This window comes from Hipposideros armiger, unplaced genomic scaffold, assembly GCF_001890085.2.
Source record: "Hipposideros armiger isolate ML-2016 unplaced genomic scaffold, ASM189008v1 scaffold_1586, whole genome shotgun sequence".
NCBI classification, from domain to species: Eukaryota; Metazoa; Chordata; class Mammalia; order Chiroptera; family Hipposideridae; genus Hipposideros; species Hipposideros armiger.
In genome coordinates, this window is record NW_017732936.1 from 59,303 (window position 1) to 77,949 (window position 18,647).

The 18,647-nt window shown below is 38.2% G+C and overlaps 1 protein-coding gene across 3 annotated transcripts in view; it reads left to right on the forward strand.

Annotated features, from left to right (window-relative positions):
* The window catches only part of CR1 (complement C3b/C4b receptor 1 (Knops blood group)), a 99,214-nt gene that overhangs the window by 55,955 nt on the left and 24,612 nt on the right, over nt 1-18,647 (forward strand). For all 3 annotated transcript variants that reach the window (XM_019634331.1, XM_019634332.1, XM_019634335.1), the window contains 5 exons: nt 1,818-1,903; nt 5,580-5,807; nt 14,096-14,275; nt 14,871-14,970; nt 17,473-17,558. In XM_019634331.1, coding sequence (XP_019489876.1) covers nt 1,818-1,903; nt 5,580-5,807; nt 14,096-14,275; nt 14,871-14,970; nt 17,473-17,558 — 680 coding nt within the window. The remainder of the gene's footprint in view (nt 1-1,817; nt 1,904-5,579; nt 5,808-14,095; nt 14,276-14,870; nt 14,971-17,472; nt 17,559-18,647) is intronic.

Here is an 18,647-nt window from a genome sequence, read left to right on the forward strand (position 1 = left end):
CTAATGAGTATTAGGTCAGTTGAAGGAGCATGAAGATTGATGCTCATGTTTCAATTAACATTAACTCTTTATGTGAATCTAAATGATCTTGGTATTATGTTCCAATACTATTGTCAGGTAAAAAACATGGACCATAGAGCAGTTGTTCTCAATGTGTTCTGTCAGCTGATGATCATTGGTGTCAATTAAATCCCAATGGGAATCCCAATTTGAGATGCAGCGAAGGGGAGACTTAATTCAGTGCAAACAGCTCAGTTGTGATACAGCACAGCTGCAGAATAGCACAGCTGTGGAATGGCCCTCTTTTAAACAACCCTTCTGGAAGAATTGTCTCTTCATGCCTACAAATTGCTATTTATCTATACATTTAGCATTCTACCTAAACAGACAAGATCTCTTGTTACAGTTCATGAAACAGCCCTGGGGAAGGCAGCGTTGGGGCCCATCTTCAGCTAGACAGCTCCACCACGGTCCAGTCTAGCACAATACTTCAGTGTTACAGCCCCAGGCAGGGAAACGCTGTCTTAGATGGAAAGGGAAAGTATTACCCAACCAGAGGGCAGCTGAAAAATAAATAAATAAATATATATATTTAATATTTATTTTATATATATATATATTTAATTAAAAAATATATATATATATATGGAGAGAGAGAAAGAGAGAGAGAGAGAGAGAGAGAGAGAGAGAGAGAGAGAGAGAGAGAGATACCTGCTCCTGGTCCCTGACTGGTCTATCCTCACTTACATGGGACTCCAAAGCCCCAGAGTTTGTTTGGTCCAAAAAGCATTGTCCTCATTGTTCAGAATGGAGCTACTCTGATTGGTCAGTGAAGATGCTAGTGAGGATATAGCTGTGCAGCTCCAGTTGGATGGGGTTCTATTGGTTGAAATATGATTCCAGGAGCTCCTTTATAAGGATTGGCTCAGATGGCAGGAACACAGTGCAGATGACAGTTCAGTATGGGAGGCAGGCAGTTCAGTGCCTGCTTCTCCCTGAAGCACGGCTTCCATGAAAAATCACTGTTTAGCAATGGCTGTTAGACTCTGTTTATAAATTTGAGCCCAGTTAGCCATGAGGAGCCTTTCTCAACAGGTACATTTATTCTTGGGGTCAATAATTGCAAGGACTCCTTGACAGGCACTAAATACCAATCACTCAATGACGACCTGGAGGCAAATCAGGAGGCCATTGGTCTGACAATAAACAAGATATTTTAGGATAATTGTGCTCCAAAGAATTCTCTCTTCTCACCTTCTCTCCTTTTTTCTAGTTCATTTGACTCTACTCTTCAATAATCCAGCTATGCCATCAATCTCATTCAGAAACATTTCAAATGTATTGGCGACAAGAACAGTCTCTGATACCTTTCCTCATGTTCTCTGATTTGCCACCTAAATCAGGAGCTGTTTTCCCCTGGTCCACTAAGAGAGGAAAAGCCTACATTTTGCATTAGAGGACAGAGTTTCTCCTAATGACAAGATGTGGCTGTCAGGAAGCCGTCAGGGAAAGATGGCCTCCTCCTGAAGGTCCGGGATCACACCAAGGGAATGCTTATCTATGTTTCTTGTTCCTTCTTCAGTTCAGGCCTCTCTGATTACTGAAATTTGACAGTTGTTATTGCTTCGTTCCTTACTGGAAGCTGCAATCTTTCAAAATATTTAATTCTGAGTCTCAGCTGAGAGAACAAAGGAGCTAAGCTTTTCCACCTCGGATTTAATAGGAATTAAATTGTATTTTAGCAGAAGGGGAGAAGCTGAGATTTGTCAATGAAGGGTATGTATGTTCATCCAGTCATTACTACTTTTGTTCCTTAGGTTTCATTTAAAGGGGAATTCTACTAGTTACTGTATCTTGGTGGGAATGAAAAGCGTTTGGAATAACAGTGTTCCTGTGTGTGAACGTGAGTAGAAGTAGAGTTCAGGTCTGCATCTTTCTCCCCGCTCTTTTTTTGTTTTGTTTTCAATTTCTTAATGCATTTTGCCCCATGAAATTATCAAATGCCTGCCCCTCAGTTTATCTTCATTTTTGATAAAAACAATTCTTTGTTGGAATAGTTACAAGAAATGGTTTTGGGGGAAATAAACCTGAGCATCATGGGTTTGGGGTACCATCCTATACATATTAAAAAATATGCCACATGCTATAAATGGGGAAAAATGCTTCACAGATGGACAGAAATTTATTGTGCCCTGAAGCTTTGTCAAATATTTTTCCTGTCAAAATGATAGTCACACTTCAGCTTTTATATCCTTTCCTAATTCATCCATTCATTCATAATACTCATTCTTTCAATACTTTTTTAGCACCTATGATGTTCCAAATAGTCTTCTAGATACTGGCAGTATGCCTATAAACAAGATAAACTAGGTCCCTGCTCCCATGTTGTTTATATTCTTGTGCAGGAAGAAAGATTTACAAAAATACTAACAAGTAAACACATAAATAGGCAATTTCAAATAATACTAAGTGTTATTAATAAAAAGAAAACAAGATATGCAATAGAATAGCTGTGTGAAGGAGATAAGGAATGCCAGGAAAAGAATAAAGTTCCCATTTAAAATAAGGTGATTAAGGAAATACTCACTGAGAAAGTATCATTTAAACAATGATGGCAATTAGTTGACTACCAATGTGCATACATAGAGAAAGAACTTTCCATTCAGATAGAGCAGAAAGTGCAAAGGCCTAAGGCAGAAATGTTCCTGGCATTTCCTTTGAAAAGCTTGTTTGGACATGTTCTCAGAAGCTTATGTGGCTGGTACAGAGTGAACAAATACAGGAGTGGTAGGATGTGATAAAAGAGAAGTAACTCTGCATCCTTTAAGAACTCAGGTTTTCACTCTGAGCAAGGTGGAAAGCCACTGGAGTATTATGAGTAGAAAAGTAACATGATCTAACTTATTGTTAATAATATCCTGGCTACTCTAGAGAGAACTAAGTTGAAAGGGGTATATCTTAGATGGAGAATCCCCAGAAAACAGTGCCAGGCAAAGTTTATGTTATAATGTTCTATTAGAGCAGCGTTTCTCAACCTGTGGGTCGCAACCCCTTTGGGGGTCGAATGACCCTTTCACAGGGGTTGCTGGGTACTCGTATGTGGGCATATCTGCATGTGGGCCTGGAGATGGGTAGAGGAGCGGTGTCTTGGTTCCTAAGACCATCGGAAAACATGTGTTTTCCGATGGTCTTAGGTGACCCCTGTCAAAGGTTGAGAACCGCTGTATGTAAAGGGTGCAGTTCCAGGGCAGCAACAGTCAAGGAGAACAAAATCAGAGGCAGAGAGGAAAGAACTGCAAGTAAATAAAATGTATATTGTGTTACCGAGGTGGCCATAGCTTTACAAGAGAAAGAGATGTTTGTTTGGTCTTATAAGGCACCAGGAGAGGTTCTATAGAACCAGAAATATCCGTTAGGAAGAGGAAAAACAAAGTTTATCTGTTGGATCTTTCCTGTCTCCTGTCTCCTATTTATGCCAAGGGTGTTAAGCCCCTGTCTTCCACTCATCCCCTCTGGTCAGACCCTGGGGACATCTCACTGTCCTGCTGCATAGAACCCCATCTCAGCCTAGGTGTGGTAGAAGGAGCCAGAGAGGCTATGGGTCCGGTTGTGTTGGCTTGGATGTGGGAGCTGCTTTGACCTCCACTGCAGTGGAACAGCAGAGTCTGTGCAGGAGCCCATCTCTCACCCTTGGGGAGACTGAGACAGCTAGTGTTGTCAGGAAATAAGGTAACAGTGGTATCAGTCAGCACTCTTGATTGAGAAAGCAGCTGAGGCAATAAAAGGCAGGAGTAGCCAAGAAAATCTGGGAGGTACAATCTGGGGAGTTACAGCAAAACCTAATCAGAGATGTTGGCCCAGGATAACAGTGGGAGAGGTGATAAGCGGTCAAATTCTAGATGTATTTGGAAGGTAGACATGACAGGATTTGCTGATGGTTTAGATATAGAGAACAAAATAGGTACTAAATGAGATCACCTAGGGACTCAGTGTAGCCACAGCACATATGCATGAGCTAAGCCTTATAAATCCAACAGTAAGAACTCAGACAGTTGAAAAGGAATCAGCAAAAGAGATGAAGAAGTGTTAAAAGAGAAAACCCAGGAAAATGAGGTTATCCTGGAAGCCAAGTGCAGACATTCTTTTAAGAAGATGAGCCCAAGCAACTGTTTCAAATTCTACAGAGAGGTCAAATAAGAGTACAGAAAACTATCATTGAGTTTAGTGCTTGGAGGTAATGAGTGACCTTGGCAAAAGCAGTTCCAGTAGAGTTGTTGGGGCATATGCTTGATTGGAATGAGTTCAAGGGAGAATGAGGGGAGGAATGATGACAGGTCATAGGCAATATCTTAGGGGAGTTTTAATGTAAAGGGAGTAGAGAATTGGGATTATAGCTGCAGAAGGAGATGGGATTAAGGGAGCTAATTTTTGTTTTTAAGATGACAGAAATATAGCTTGTTAAATACAGAAACACTACCAATATGTCCATTTATTTTTTCACTAAATCAAACAGGATGTTTCTTCACCTTCTGATCATAGCTACTGAAAAATACATGTTTATAATAGAATTTTTTTCATGTGAATACTTTGCTTTAAAATTATTTGGGTGTCTTGTACTGATTTATATAACTTAACTTGATAATTAGATCTTTCATATTTGGGAGTCGCCTATTTGAAAATTTTAACTTTCCTGAAATACAGTTAAGAAGCATCAAATAAAGAAAAAAATATTCTCATGAACCCAAAGATATACCTAAAATTGCTTACTAGAGTATAAACACTGGTTAAGCTATTCCATCCTGTAATTAGTTTATTCATAATTCTTTCAAGCTACAGTATCTTCTTCCCCAATCAGACCACATCAGAAGGGGAAAGGAGCTTCTCCAACAGATAAACTCAAAAGAAGAAATGCATGTTTCTTCAATGAGGAACAAAAAAACCTGTAAAAACTATTAAGCATCTCAAAAGTCAAGACATTTCTGAGGCTTTTGGGGCATGCATAGGAGTATGGAGGATGTTTCATTTCATTGCGACAGCATTATTGTAATCATTATTTTGCTTTTGAAAATAACAGTCTCAAGTCATCAATAAAGTGTTAAATCACTGATAGAGAAATAGTAAATATATAATAATATATTTTGAAAAATTTCTCTAGGGTGAAGATCCTTGATGTTAAAAGATCTTGTGCTTAAAATAGTACTTGATATACAGTGGGTTCTTGTTGAATTAATGGATGCTTTTCTTATTCAATTGATGATGATTCTTATTAATATATTTAAGAAGACTTTTGTTTATTTTAAAGAAATAAGATTTCAATTCTCCAGATTTCTTAATTCTCTGAAGAGTTCAGTATGCTTAAGTTCCTTTTGGACTTTTGTAATAAACCTTGATTTAGGTATAACTTTATTTACCTGCATCTTAGCAGAGGCCTATTACATTTATTTTGTAGCTTATACTCTTTCCATGAGTTTAAGTTTTCTTAAATTGGCAACACAATCACAGCATTCCATAATTGTAGAATTGACTCAGATTAAAAGGTAAACATTTTAATGTAATTTATGGGTCTTATCTCTTTCTAGAAATCTTTTGTCCAAATCCTCCGGCTATCCTTAATGGGAACCACACAGGAACTTCTCTGGGAGACATTCCCTATGGGAAAGAAATTACCTACACGTGTGACTCCCACCCAGACAGAGGGGTGACCTTCAATCTCATTGGGGAGAGCACCATCCGCTGCACAAGTGACAGTAAAGGGAATGGGATTTGGAGCAGCCCTGCCCCTCGCTGTGAACTTTCCGTTCCTGTTGGTCAGTACCCAACTCCATATACCCTAAATGGGTTCAGAACATCTGGACCATCATATTTCTATAATAAGATTATGGTGTTTGCTTGTGAGTTTAACTTTGTCATAAGTGCAAACATCAAAATTACATGCCATACCTAACACTGATGTTTCCAGCAGTACCAAGCTGTGTCTGATAGGTAAGATTCTAATAACTCATCTTGCTGGTGGAGTGGTGAGGAGAGCAGGGTAAGAATAGGGGAAGGGTGGATGAAAGGCAGTAAGCACCAATTGTGTAAATCAGGAAGAAAAATGTGTTCATTGGAGAGGATATGAAAACAACTGCCTATGAACACTAACCAATATCAGGATAACTAATATATAACTAATCAGGAACACTAACCAATATCAGGATATACACGCTCCACAATTTCATGGCATGCAAAGGATAAAATTGGCAATATAGATATTATTTAGCTAAGGCTTTAGCTAGCCTTATTCTGAATAGGCCAAGTAACCAGAAGGATTCACTTTACCATCATAGTTATAGACCTCAACTCAAAGTATCATCCCACTTCTAGTTCCCACCTTAATCTTTGTCCTTGAATTCTTCCATTCTGGAAGTGAGAAGAAGCAAGGAAAGATCAGCTCAAAGAAAAGAGTACAAAAAGGAATAGGCTATTTCTTCCTAATAGCTGGAGAAGTTGCCTGGTTCTTGAGGCCTGACTTTAGGCCTTCCTAAAGTCAGCAGACAGGTGAGTGGCACCAGTCTTGGAGCACCACATCATCCTCAGGAGCGTCCTGAGAAGGAAGTGCAATCCAATGAGAAAAGGCTACACATGCAGAAAGACATTTAAACTTTCTTTGATATTTTTCACCCTCCAACTAGGTAATATATATCAGAATCCAATGAGATTCTTTTAATGCAGATACCAAGACCCTCAGGCAGGTTAAATGAATGGTCAAACAGAAACCGTCTCTTCCAAAGAAAAGAGAGTTGAGTTCAGACTCAATTTCAAAGTATGCGGCACAAAATGTACCCTCTCATAAAGAAGATATAGCTTCTTAGAGGATGATGCTTGATGGTTTAGTCCATTTCGTCATTGTCCTTAAATGTCTGGCTTAGCATCAGAATGAGAAGAGTGCTCTATTAGTTTCCCAGGGCTGCCATAGCCATCAGCTAGCTGGCTTAAAATAGCAATTTTGTTTTCTCACAGATCAGGGGCTAGAAGTCTGAAGTGAAGGTAATGGCAGGGCCCCTATCCCTCCACCGCTTACAGGAGAATGCTTGTTTGCCTCTTCCAGCTTCTGGGGGCTCCTGACATTCCTTGGTTTGTGGACACACCGTTCCAATCCCTGACCCTGTCTTCTTCACATGGCCTTCTCCTCTGCATCTCTTTGTCTCAAATCCACATTTCTTTTCATTTATAAGGACACCACCAGTCATTGGATTCAGGGCCCACCCTGGTTATCTAGGATGATCTCATCTCAAGATGTTACCTTAACTGTATCTGAAAAAAAAAAAGACATATTCCAAATGAGTTCCCATTATGAAGTTCTGGATGGATGTGTCTTTTTAAATTTTTTTAAAACTGAAATGTACAGGGCTGACATTGGTTAAAAAATTTAATAGGTCTCGAGGGTACAATTCTATAATACATCACTTGTATATTGTATTGTGTGTTCACTACCCGAAGTCAAATCTCCTTCTGTCACCATGTGTTTGATCCCCTTTGATCCTTTTATATCTCCTGCCTCCCTCCTTTCCTTTTGGTAACCATGCTACTGTTGTCTGTGTCTATAAGTTGTGTTTGTCTTTTTATTTGTTGCTTTCCATTTTATATCCTACATATGAGTGAAATCATATGGTTCTTGACTTTTTCCATCTGACTTGCTTCACTTAGCATGATATTCTCAAGATCCATCCCTGTTGTTGCAAATGTCAGTATTTCATCTTTTCTTATGGCTGAGTAATATTCCATTGTGTATATGTACCACATCTTCTTTATCCAATCATCTATCGAAGGACACTTTGGTTGTTTCCATCTTGGACACTATGAAGGATGCTGCAATGAATATAGGGGTACATATATCTTTACAGATAAGTGTTTTTAAATTTGGGGGTAGATGCCCAGAAGAGGAATTGCTGGGTCATATGGTAATTGTATTCTTACTTTTTTTGTGGAACTTCCATACTGTTTTCCATAGTGGCTGTACCAATTTACACTCCCACCAGCAGTGTTTGAGGGTTCCTTCTCCCCTACAACCTCTCCAACACTTGTTATTACTTGTCTTGTTGATAATAGCCATTCTAACAGGTGTAAGGTAGTATCTCATTGTGGTTTTGATAACTACTGAACTTAGGCATTTTTCATACATCTGTTGGCCTGTTGTATGTCTTGGGAGAAGTGTCTGTTCAGGTCATCTGCCCATTTTTTAAAAATTAGATTGTTTGGTGTTTTATTGTTGAGTTGTATGAGTTTTTTATGTATTTTGGATATTAACCCTTTATTGCAGGTGTTGTTTGCAAATACCTTCTCCCATTCAGTTGGTTGCCTCTTTGTTTTGTTGACAGTTTCTTTTGTTGTGCAAAAGTTTTTTAGTTTGATCTAGTCCCATTCATTTATTTTTGCTTTTACTTCCCTTGCCTTTGAGGTCAAATTCATAAACTCCTCTCTGAACCCAAAGGTCCACAAGTTTAGTACCTATGTTTTCTTCTATGCAATTTATTGCTTTAGGTCTTGTATTTAGGTTTTTGATCCATTTTGAGTTAATTTTCGGGTCCCATATGTCCAAAAATACGTTTATTCCTAGGTATTTTATTCTTTTTGTTGCAGTTGCAAAAGTAAATGTTTTCACTTCTCTTTCCAAAATTTCATTGTTAGTATATAGAAACACAATGAATTTTTGTACATTGATTTTGTATCCTGCAACTTTACTATATTGGTTTATTGTTTCCAACAGTTTTGTTTTTGGTGGAGTCTTTAGGGTTTTCTATATAAAGAATCATGTCATCTGCAAAAATTGACAATTTAACTTCTTCATTCCTAAGTTGGATGCTTTTTATTTCTTTCTCTTGCCTGGTTGCTCTGGCTAGGATTTCCAATATTACCAGGGGGTGCCAAAAAATGTATGCAAGTGGACACTTTGGTCCACGTTGCTCAAGCAGTAATTCACCATAATCAGAAGTGTCTGGATGCTGATGGTAACACTGTGAGTGTCCGTTATAATTGCAGAAGTCAAATGTGGCTTGTATTCATCTTTTGTTATCAGTATATATTATTACAATTTTAATACAGCTTTTTCCTTTCTTAAAATGTGTATACATTTTTTTGGCATCCTCTGTGTGTTGAATAACACCTTTGACTTGTGATTCAATCTAGGAAGGTTATATATTTCTAAGAACTTGTGTGTTTTCTCTATGTTATTGAATGGTGGCATATTTGGTGGCATATAGTCCTTCATAGTATTCTTGTATGATCCTTTGTATTTCTGTGGTAACCCTTGCAACTTCTCTTTCATTTCTGATTTTGTTTATTTGAGTCATTTCTCTTTTTTCCTTATTGATTTTAGCCAGGGGTTTGTCAATTTATTAATCTTTTCAAAGAGCCAGGTCTTTGTCACATTAATTTTTTTCTATTGTCTTTTTGTTCTCTTAATTTTTGTTCTTTTGTTCATTTAATTCTGCTCTAATTTTTATTATTTTCTTTATTCTGCTGACTTTGGGTTTCATCTGTTCTTCTTTCTCTAGTTCTTTAAGATGTAGTGTTAGGTTGTTTATTTGGGATTTTACGTGTTCTTGAGATAGGCCTATAATGTTATAAACTTCCCTCTTATTACTGCTTTTGTTGTATCCCAAAAGTTTTGATATGTCATATTGTCATTCTCATTTGTCTTTTGATCACTCCTTTATATCTTCTTTGATTCAATCATTCTTTAGTAGCACTTTGTTTAATCTCCACATATTTGTATTTTCACCTGCTTTTTTTTTTTTAAGTTGATTTCTAATTTCAGAACCTTGTGGTTGGAGAATATGCTTGGTATGATTACAATCTTTTAAAATTTTTTGAGGCTAGTTTTGTGTCCCATCATATGGTCTATGCTTGGGAATGTCCCATGTGCATTAGAAAAAAAAAAGTATAATCTGGTGTTCTGGGATAAAAAGCTCTGTAAATATTGAATATGTTCATTAGGTGTAATGTGTCATTTAAGACCAATATTTCCTTATTGATTTTCTGTTTGGATGATCTATCCAGAGCTGGCTGTTAATGGGGTATTTAGGTCCCCTACTATAATTGTGTTTTTCTCAGTTTCTGCCATTAGTTCTGTTGATAGTTGCTTTATATATTTTGCTGCTCCCTGACTGGGTGCATATATAAGGTCAGACAATTAAATTTGCGAACTCATCCTAGAAAAAGTGTACAGACCTCATTGCTGAATATCACTACATTCACCTTTGAAGTACTCCTCTTGGGAAGCTATGCACTGACACCAGTGTCTAGTCCACCCTTCAAAGCAATTTTGGAACTCTTTCTGGAATGGCCATCAGAGCTGTCATTGTATTACCTTTGATGTCCTCAATATCATCAAAATGTCTTCCTTTTAATATTGCCTTTCTCTTTGGGTAAAGAAAGAAGTCATTGGGGGCCAGGTCATGTGAGTAGGGAGGGTGTTCCAATACAGTTATTTGTATACTGGCTGAAAACTCCCTCACAGACAGTGCTGTGTGAGCTGGTGCATTGTCATGATGCAAGAGCCATGAATTGGTGAAAAGTTCAGGTCATCTCACTTTTTCACACAGCCTTTTCAGCACTTCCAAATCATAAACTTGGTTAACTGTTTGTCCAGTGGATACAAATTCATAATGCATAATTACTCTGATATCAAAAAAGGTTAGCAACATCATTGCAACAAGTTTGTGAACTTAATTGTCAGGCTTCATATATTAATAAGTGTTATGTCTTCTTGATGCATTGTCCTCTTTATCATTATCAAATACCCATCTTTGCCTCTTAGTACCTTTTTTATCTAGAAATCAATTTTGTCAGATATAAGTACAGCTACACCCAACTTTTCTTTGAATGCCATTTGTTTGGAGTATCGTTTTACACCCTTTCATTTTGAGTCTGTATTTGTCCTTGCAGCTGAGATATGTCTCCTGAAGGCAGCGTATGGTTTTGTTTTGTTTTTTGATCCAATCTGCTCCTTGTGATTTTTTGTTGGTGAGTTCAGTCCATTTACATTTGGGGTGATTATTGATGTATGAGGATTTTCTATAGCCATTTTATCTTTTGTTTTCTGGTAGCTCTGTTTCTCCATTGTTTTTTTACCCTTTTTCTGTCTATTATCTAGTTTGGTGGTATTCTGTAATTTTTTCCCTCTGTTTTCTCTTTTTTATGTTATGTGTCTGAATTCTGGATTATTTTTGCGTGATTAGCATTAAGTTTATGCAAGAGAAAGTATCACAAATACAGTAGACCTTTTTCTTCTGAATGCATCTTATTTCCATTCCCCATTGCAAATTCAGACCTTCACCCCCCCTTTTATGTTTTTGTTGTCACAAATTATCCCTGTTTATGTTGTGAGTTTCTTTCCAAGTTGCAGTAGCTATTATCTTCTTCTTTTATTGAAAATGTTTTAAAGCCCTTTAACCTTTATATTATATTTAAGTATATAATATCCTCTTCTGAATAGGGTTGCAATTTCCTGCTTCTCTCTTTCATCTTACTCATAGTTTTGTGTCTTTTTGTTTTTTGTTTCAGGTAGAATAACCCCCTTCAGTATCTCCTGTAATGCTGGTCTTGCTGTGGTAAATGACCTCAGCTTCTGTATGCCTGGAAAAGTCTTTATTTATTCTTCATTTCTAAAGGATAGCTTTGCTGGACATGTTATTTTTGGCTGATAATTTCTCTCTTACAATACTTTGAATATTTGATTCCACTCCCTCCTAGCTTGTAGATTTTCTGGAAAAAACAACAACAAAAAACCAAACCTATAATGGGATTTCCTTAATAAGCACCGTCTTCTTTTCCTTGGCTGCCTTAAGAAGTCTTTCTTTGTCATGAATTTTTGACAGTTTGAATATAATGTGCTTTGGAGATGACCTTTTTGGTTTAAGATAACTAGGTGGTCTGTTTGCTTCATGGATTCAAAGATCCAGTTCTTTCCACAGGTTGGGGAGGCTCTCGTTAACTATTTATTTGAATAAGTTCTCTGTCTCCTTCTCCCTCTCTTCTCCTTTTGGTACACCGGTTATTCTTATATTGCTTTTTTTGATGGAGTCAGATAAAAGTCTTTCTTTCTTTCTCTCTCTTTCTCTCTCTCTTTCTTTTTGTCTTCTCAAGGCTTTCTCTTCTTCCATCTGTGTCATTTCTCAATTTTTGTCTGTGATGTCACAATTCTTTTCTCTATCTGGTCAGCTGTATTTCCTAGGCTCACTAGTTCATTCTTCATGTTTTTATTACGTTCTTAGCTCCAGAATTTCTATTTGGTTCTTTTTTAAAGCTTCAATCTCTTTAGTACTGTACTCTTTTTGTTCATTGATTTTATTTCTGAGTTCATTAAACTGCTTATCTGAGTTTTTTTGCATCTCACTGGGTTTTTTTTTCAAACTAAATCTTGAATTCTCTGTCATTTAAATCACATTTCCGTGTTTTTATGTTTAATTTCTGAGCTACCTTGTTGTCTTGTTGCTCATCATATTTGACGGGTTATTTCCCTGCCTAGGCATTTATGGGAATGAACTCTTTTTTTTTCCTTGAGTAATACCTCTTTAGCAGGTTGATAAGAAGATGTCTTTCTTTTGTTTTCCTGTAGGTGGTACTGGAGCACAAGTGTTTTATTTTACTCTTGCATTGCTCAGGCTGCTGGGGTCACTGCTGCGTGATAGAAAATGCTTTGTATTCCCTGGGGATGTGGGAGTCTCCTCTGTTACTAGGTTGCCTCAGTCTCAGGGCACCTCCCTGTGGAGGAATGTGTTGGGTGATGGGGTGCCAAACCCATATAATCTCAGCACTGCCCCCTGCAACCAGATGCAGTGCTGACTGCCCAAGGTGTCCCAGGTGCTCCCTCTGAGATCAGCCACTATGGATGGAGATGGAGTAACCTGGGAGAGGTTGCTTGTGGGTTTGTAGCTACAAGACCTCAGCTGCTTCACCTCTGTATCTCCAACTTTGTCACTGGGATTGGCTGCAGCTTGCATCTCCCTCCCCCCCAGGAACTGTCTGTCTCTCCAGTTCTCAAGGCTGTAGCTATTTCTGCTCTGTAACTCAACACTCATGGCTACAGCTTCTGGGTCCTGCTGCTAGCTCTGGGAGGGTGCTGGAAGGCAGCTCTGGGAGGGTGGGAGAAGGAGGCCATGCTCTGTGGATATGCTTTCTGTCTGACAATGATGGCTGATAGACCACAGCTGTCACACCTCTGTAGTCCATCTCTGCCCCAGTCATTGGGTTTAGCCATAGTATATGCTGATCACTCAGGCAGGAATGCTTGGGGCTACAGAAAGTGCACACTGCAGCCTGATTCCTCCACATTCCTACACTTGATCTTAGCCAAAAGGCTGAAAAGTGATATCCTCCCCTCTCTTGAGACCCACAGTGAGTTCCGGACTGTGTTTTTGGCACTCGTCTCTGTTCTTTTCTCTTCTCTCCTTCCCTGTTTGCACCCATTCATCCACCTTCCAGTGTTTTGATGTGTGGCTCTCTTGTACATGGCTGGGTGTTCAGCAGGGGGTCTTTTGTTGAATTATAGCTGTTCAACTTGTAACTTCAAGGGGAGAGATCAGGGGGTCCTCTCACATGGCCATGCTTCTGACATCACCCTAGATGAATGTATCTTTTGAGGCTATATCATCCAACACACTACAAGTGACTACTATTTAATGCCAGAGAGACAGCTTATAGGGCACACCCTGAGAATGAGGTAGGAAGGAATAAGTGGAAAGAGACAGTAAAATATATCTTGATATACATGAGCATATTAGCACCAATAAATGAGGATATGAATGGTTAACTTTAGATACAGGCACTCTGATAAGAGTCCTAACATGTGAAACTATTAGCTAAATTTCTTGCTTTGGTGAAATAAGAGAAGAAGGGCCAGAAATGTGAATAGTCTTCAAGTAGCAAAAATTCCCCAATGTGTATATGTTGTTGGAAAGCACCACCCGAAGGTAATATCAAGAAGAAGAAAATACTACCCGTCATATTAGTCTCTGTTTCTGTAATCCCATACATCAATTTAATCAGAGAGAAAGAGAAAGTAGAGAGCAAGTCTCATTGCTCACTTTGGTATTCCTGTGGTTTGGATCTCCAGGTTACTGTAAAGCCCCAGAACAATTTCCATTTGCCAAGGCTACAAACCTGAGTGATGAGTCTGAGTTTCCAATTGGGACATCTTTGAATTACGAATGCTCCCCTGGCTATTTTGAGAAGAAGTTCTCTATCACCTGCTTAGAAAACTTGGTCTGGTCAAGTGCCGAAGATATCTGCAGACGTGAGTAACCCCACCTTGGGAGCTAATTCATGTGTGTTAAAGCCCCCATGGGGTCTGATTTAATTTGTTTTGATTTTGAAGGTGAGACATCTAAGTTTGCCCAAGGTATTTAAATGGAAGGTGGACTTGTAGGTCATCCCTTTTTATTGTCCAGAGTTCCTGCACCTTGACAAGATATTCATTTCACGAAAAAGGTTCTCACAAAAGCAATTGGAGGGAAATTTCCCACTGAGGGGAGGTTACCCTTGATGACTAAAACCATGAAATGAATGAAAAAGGGACACAAAAGAAAATTATGTGGGTCACAGTGAACTGTGCTTGGCTAACAAAGATGAATGGAAATCCCACATTATGAGGCCTTTGATTTAGAGTGACAGGAAGAGAAAACAATTCTACTGGGAGAATGCAAGGTAGTCCTTTTAAAAGCAGCGTTCGATAGCTGCTTGATTTTAAGGACGTATGGTGTGTTTTCTCAAAGTGGTCAGGTCTGTGGAATAACATAGGCTGTTCAGTATGCTATACTCTAGTCTGAATCTTAATAATAAATGTAAATTGAACTGTATACCTAGTGCCAAATTCTGCTTCTTTCCCATAGGAAAATCATGTGGAACTCCACCAGAACCCTTCAATGGGGTGGTACATATAAACACAGATACCCAGTTTGGATCAAGAGTTAATTATTCTTGCAATGAAGGGTGAGTTGGGAGCACTATCTGAAATACAAGTTCCAGAATAGGAATGTCAATCTCTGACCTGGTCTTAGATAGACAAACTAAACTACTGCCACCTGTACTTCAAAAAGTAAGCAATAAAATTTCTGGATAAAGATAAAAATATGACCAAAGGAATCTAAAAAAGTAAAAACAATCTGCAGGTAAGTGCATGGTGGAAAGTTCGTGAACTTAATTGTCCGTCCTTCATATCTGTATTATAAACCAGGGGAGGGCACCATGTTCCCACCAAAAGTAGTACATGTGAAACCTGGTAAGATACTCACTGGATCAAAAGGACCAGCCTGCCAAATAAGTAAAAGGAAAAATGTTCGTTGAACCATGCAAACATCTTCAAATGAGATCAGTGAGTACTATAGTTGGAGGACTCTGAAGCAGTGGCTGGGAGGGTAAATCTTAAATGTAACATCAGTTCTGGGGCATGTAAGCATTAGAGTGCATGCAGAGAGGGTACACTAATGGAGTTCTTACTTTTTTATCTAAAAATATACATGTAACCCAGATGTGAACTGGGCTGAATTACCCTTAAAAGGGAGAGCTGGTGAAATTCGACAGAAGCACCGATTCCATATCTGTGAAGTACAGATTCCTACCTGTCCTCGCCATCTCCTCAACTATGAGTTCTCAGATTTTTTTAGCTTCTTCAGTCATTTATATGACTGCAGCTCCTGTCAACCTAAAGACACCATCAACAGGGTGAAAAAACAACCCACAGAATAGGAGTAAATACATAGCAAATCATTTGTCTATTGCAGCACATTAGTGTCTTAAAACACCTGCAAAAATATTCACTGTTTTATCAGCCATACATAGGTTGGAACCTACTTCACATTGTTACTCCAGCTCTCTAGCTTAGTCATAGTGAGCAGGTTTAGAGCAACCTTCACAAGGTCAAAAGTCAGAGGACACCCATGATCCTGTGCTCTGAAGGCAATTTTTAAATGTGTGACAGGAGACATGCAGAAGGAAACACACATGTTATGGAAAGATAATTATCTTCTTTCCTTATTCTATTGTTTCTCAAATTGTTTACAGAAATTTTGAAGATGAAATATTCATTGGAATACTTGAAAAGATTTTGCAACATAGCCAATAGAAAATAATTAACAATAAGTAAAATTCAATCACTACCTAAATATAAAAGTGACTCAATGTGTCTGCAAAAATATTCACTGTCATTGCTATACTCATGGTTCCTGTCATCTTTATGTCACTCTTTTGGGAAGAGATAATATATCAAGTAAGATTAGATTCAGCTGTAAAAGACAGTAAAAATAAAATAACAGGGGCTTAACCAAGAGAGTAGTTTACTTCTCTCTCAGGTTAAAAACCATGGGAAGTCTAGGACTCATCGGTGGCTCCAAGGTCCACAGAAACCTGGGAATTTTCCATCTGAGACTCCATCTCACCTCATGGTCCAAACTGCAGCCAGCAAAGAAGAGGAATGGAAGAAGGGAACACTCACCCTTTAGAGACACTTCCCGAACACTCCACTTACATTCCTATAGCCAGAGAGTAGTCACGTGACTACCTCCAACTGTAAGAAAAGCTGAGAAATGAAGCCTTTCTTGAAGGTGGCCATTGGCCCAGTTGAAAATACAGGGTTCTGTTACTAAGGAAACTGGATACTGGAGATACCAATAGTTTCTGCTACAAGTGGTTACTGCTCTGATGACATGTCTTAAGTAATAAAGAGACAAAGTTCTTAGAAGTTGGTCCACTAACTTCCTCACTGTTACATGACATTGCACTACTATACACCTTACCTTTAACTTAATCTAGTTTTGCCCTGCTGTACACTGGAACAGGTGTATAGGTTAGCTGAGCATCCTTTGTGACAAAACCTTGCAGTAACAATAGAGATATAATAAATAAAATGTGAATGATGGTAAAATATTCTAAATTTTGTGGCCTACTTCAAATGATTTTATGGCACAGTGAATGAGTACCCCTGCCTAAAGTATGAAGATGATTAGCTGTTTCCTCTGGCTCTCATTTACTGAATTTTCAGAGTAAAGCCATCATTCTTTCCTTCAATCAACGAATATTTATTGAGCACCCCAAGCTTAAAAATCTTTCAGCCAGGGCTAGAGATTGCACATATTTCCATAAGACATTTTCCCTGCCAATCAAGGAGCTCATAATTTCCTGGGTGGAAGTAGACATGGATAAAATAACTGTGAGGTTCCATAAAGCCAAGTACAAAACTGTGCCATTATGAATATAAGAATTATTACATTGAGTTGTGAGGGTCTAGGAATGGAGATGGATTAAAAAGGTAGGAATTTAAGCTTGTTCTTAGCCTTAAAGGGCTAGTTTGCAGATGGAGATGGGGTTTCTTCCTTGAGCTCTCCCATGTTGTCATCTGTCCTGTCATTTGTAACATCCTCCCGCTATTATTTTCTCTTGGTGACTTATGTTGGAAATATGTGTGGCGTATAATCATTTTTCATTCTTTGGTTCTAGGTATCGACTCATTGGCTCCCCATATGCCGCTTGTCTTCTCTTAGGCACTAACGTTGCTTGGGATAAGGAGGCACCTACTTGTGAGAGTAAGTGGAAATACTTTTTCCCTACTTCCCTCCACTTGATCCCTATTCGCCCCTGTAGTTACAAAGAAAAAAACCTAATGTTTCTTGCACAGAGTAGTCTCTCAGATATTTGAAAATTGTAGTGATATGCTGCATGGTTCACCTGTTTATGTTTTATTTTGTTTTTTAATTTTGGGAAGTAATTTATCTGAAACTATGAAATTGAACTCAGGTAACTTATCCACTTTGATAGTGAACTCTTCCCAGTATAAAGATCCTGCTCTTAGTGAGTCAATTTAAAAGACATTAGAAAAATTAAACTTGTCTCTGCCACCTCTTAATAGCACATGGCAATCCCAGGAAGTAGATTACTCCCTTATTGTTCTTACTCTGTCCAGTGCAAGAACAATCTATACTTCTTAACAATTTTACCAAGACGCTGGTGATTCTGCACTTTATTCCTTTGCATTCTTTCAGGCTCACACCCTAGCTGTATTTGTTTTTGATGAGCTGACTCTGTCTATTCAATGAGATGTTGTAAAGTGAACCTCCAAAACTTTCAGGGACATGGATGAATGACTGATTGCAAATTGGTAGAGTGTCAAGGCTGTGAAGAAATCAGTATCACATGCAGAATTAATGTCAGTAAAAGTGGGCACAAACTTCTGGAAGGCTTATGAGCAATATACACAAAAGCATTAATGCAAATAACCCTTTGATCTAGCAACTCCATCTCCCAGAATTTTCCCCAAGAAAATAATCATGGAATTTCCTTATAATTTTTATCCAAAGACACTCAATGAAATTGTATTTATAATAGTGGACAATTTTAAGAATTCCACATATAAATATCATACAGTACTTGTCTCTTTGTCTGACTTCTCATTGAACACACTGTGCTCAAAATACACCAATGTTATCAAAAATGACAGGTCCTCCTTTCTCATGGCTGAATAATGTTTCGTTGTATACATGTACCACATTTTCGTTGGTGAACACTTAGGTTTCTATCAGGTTGGTGCAAAAGTAATTGCGGTTTCAGACCATTAATTTTAAATTATTATAACTAGACTCAAACACATCTTTATTAATCAAAATAAGAACCATTAC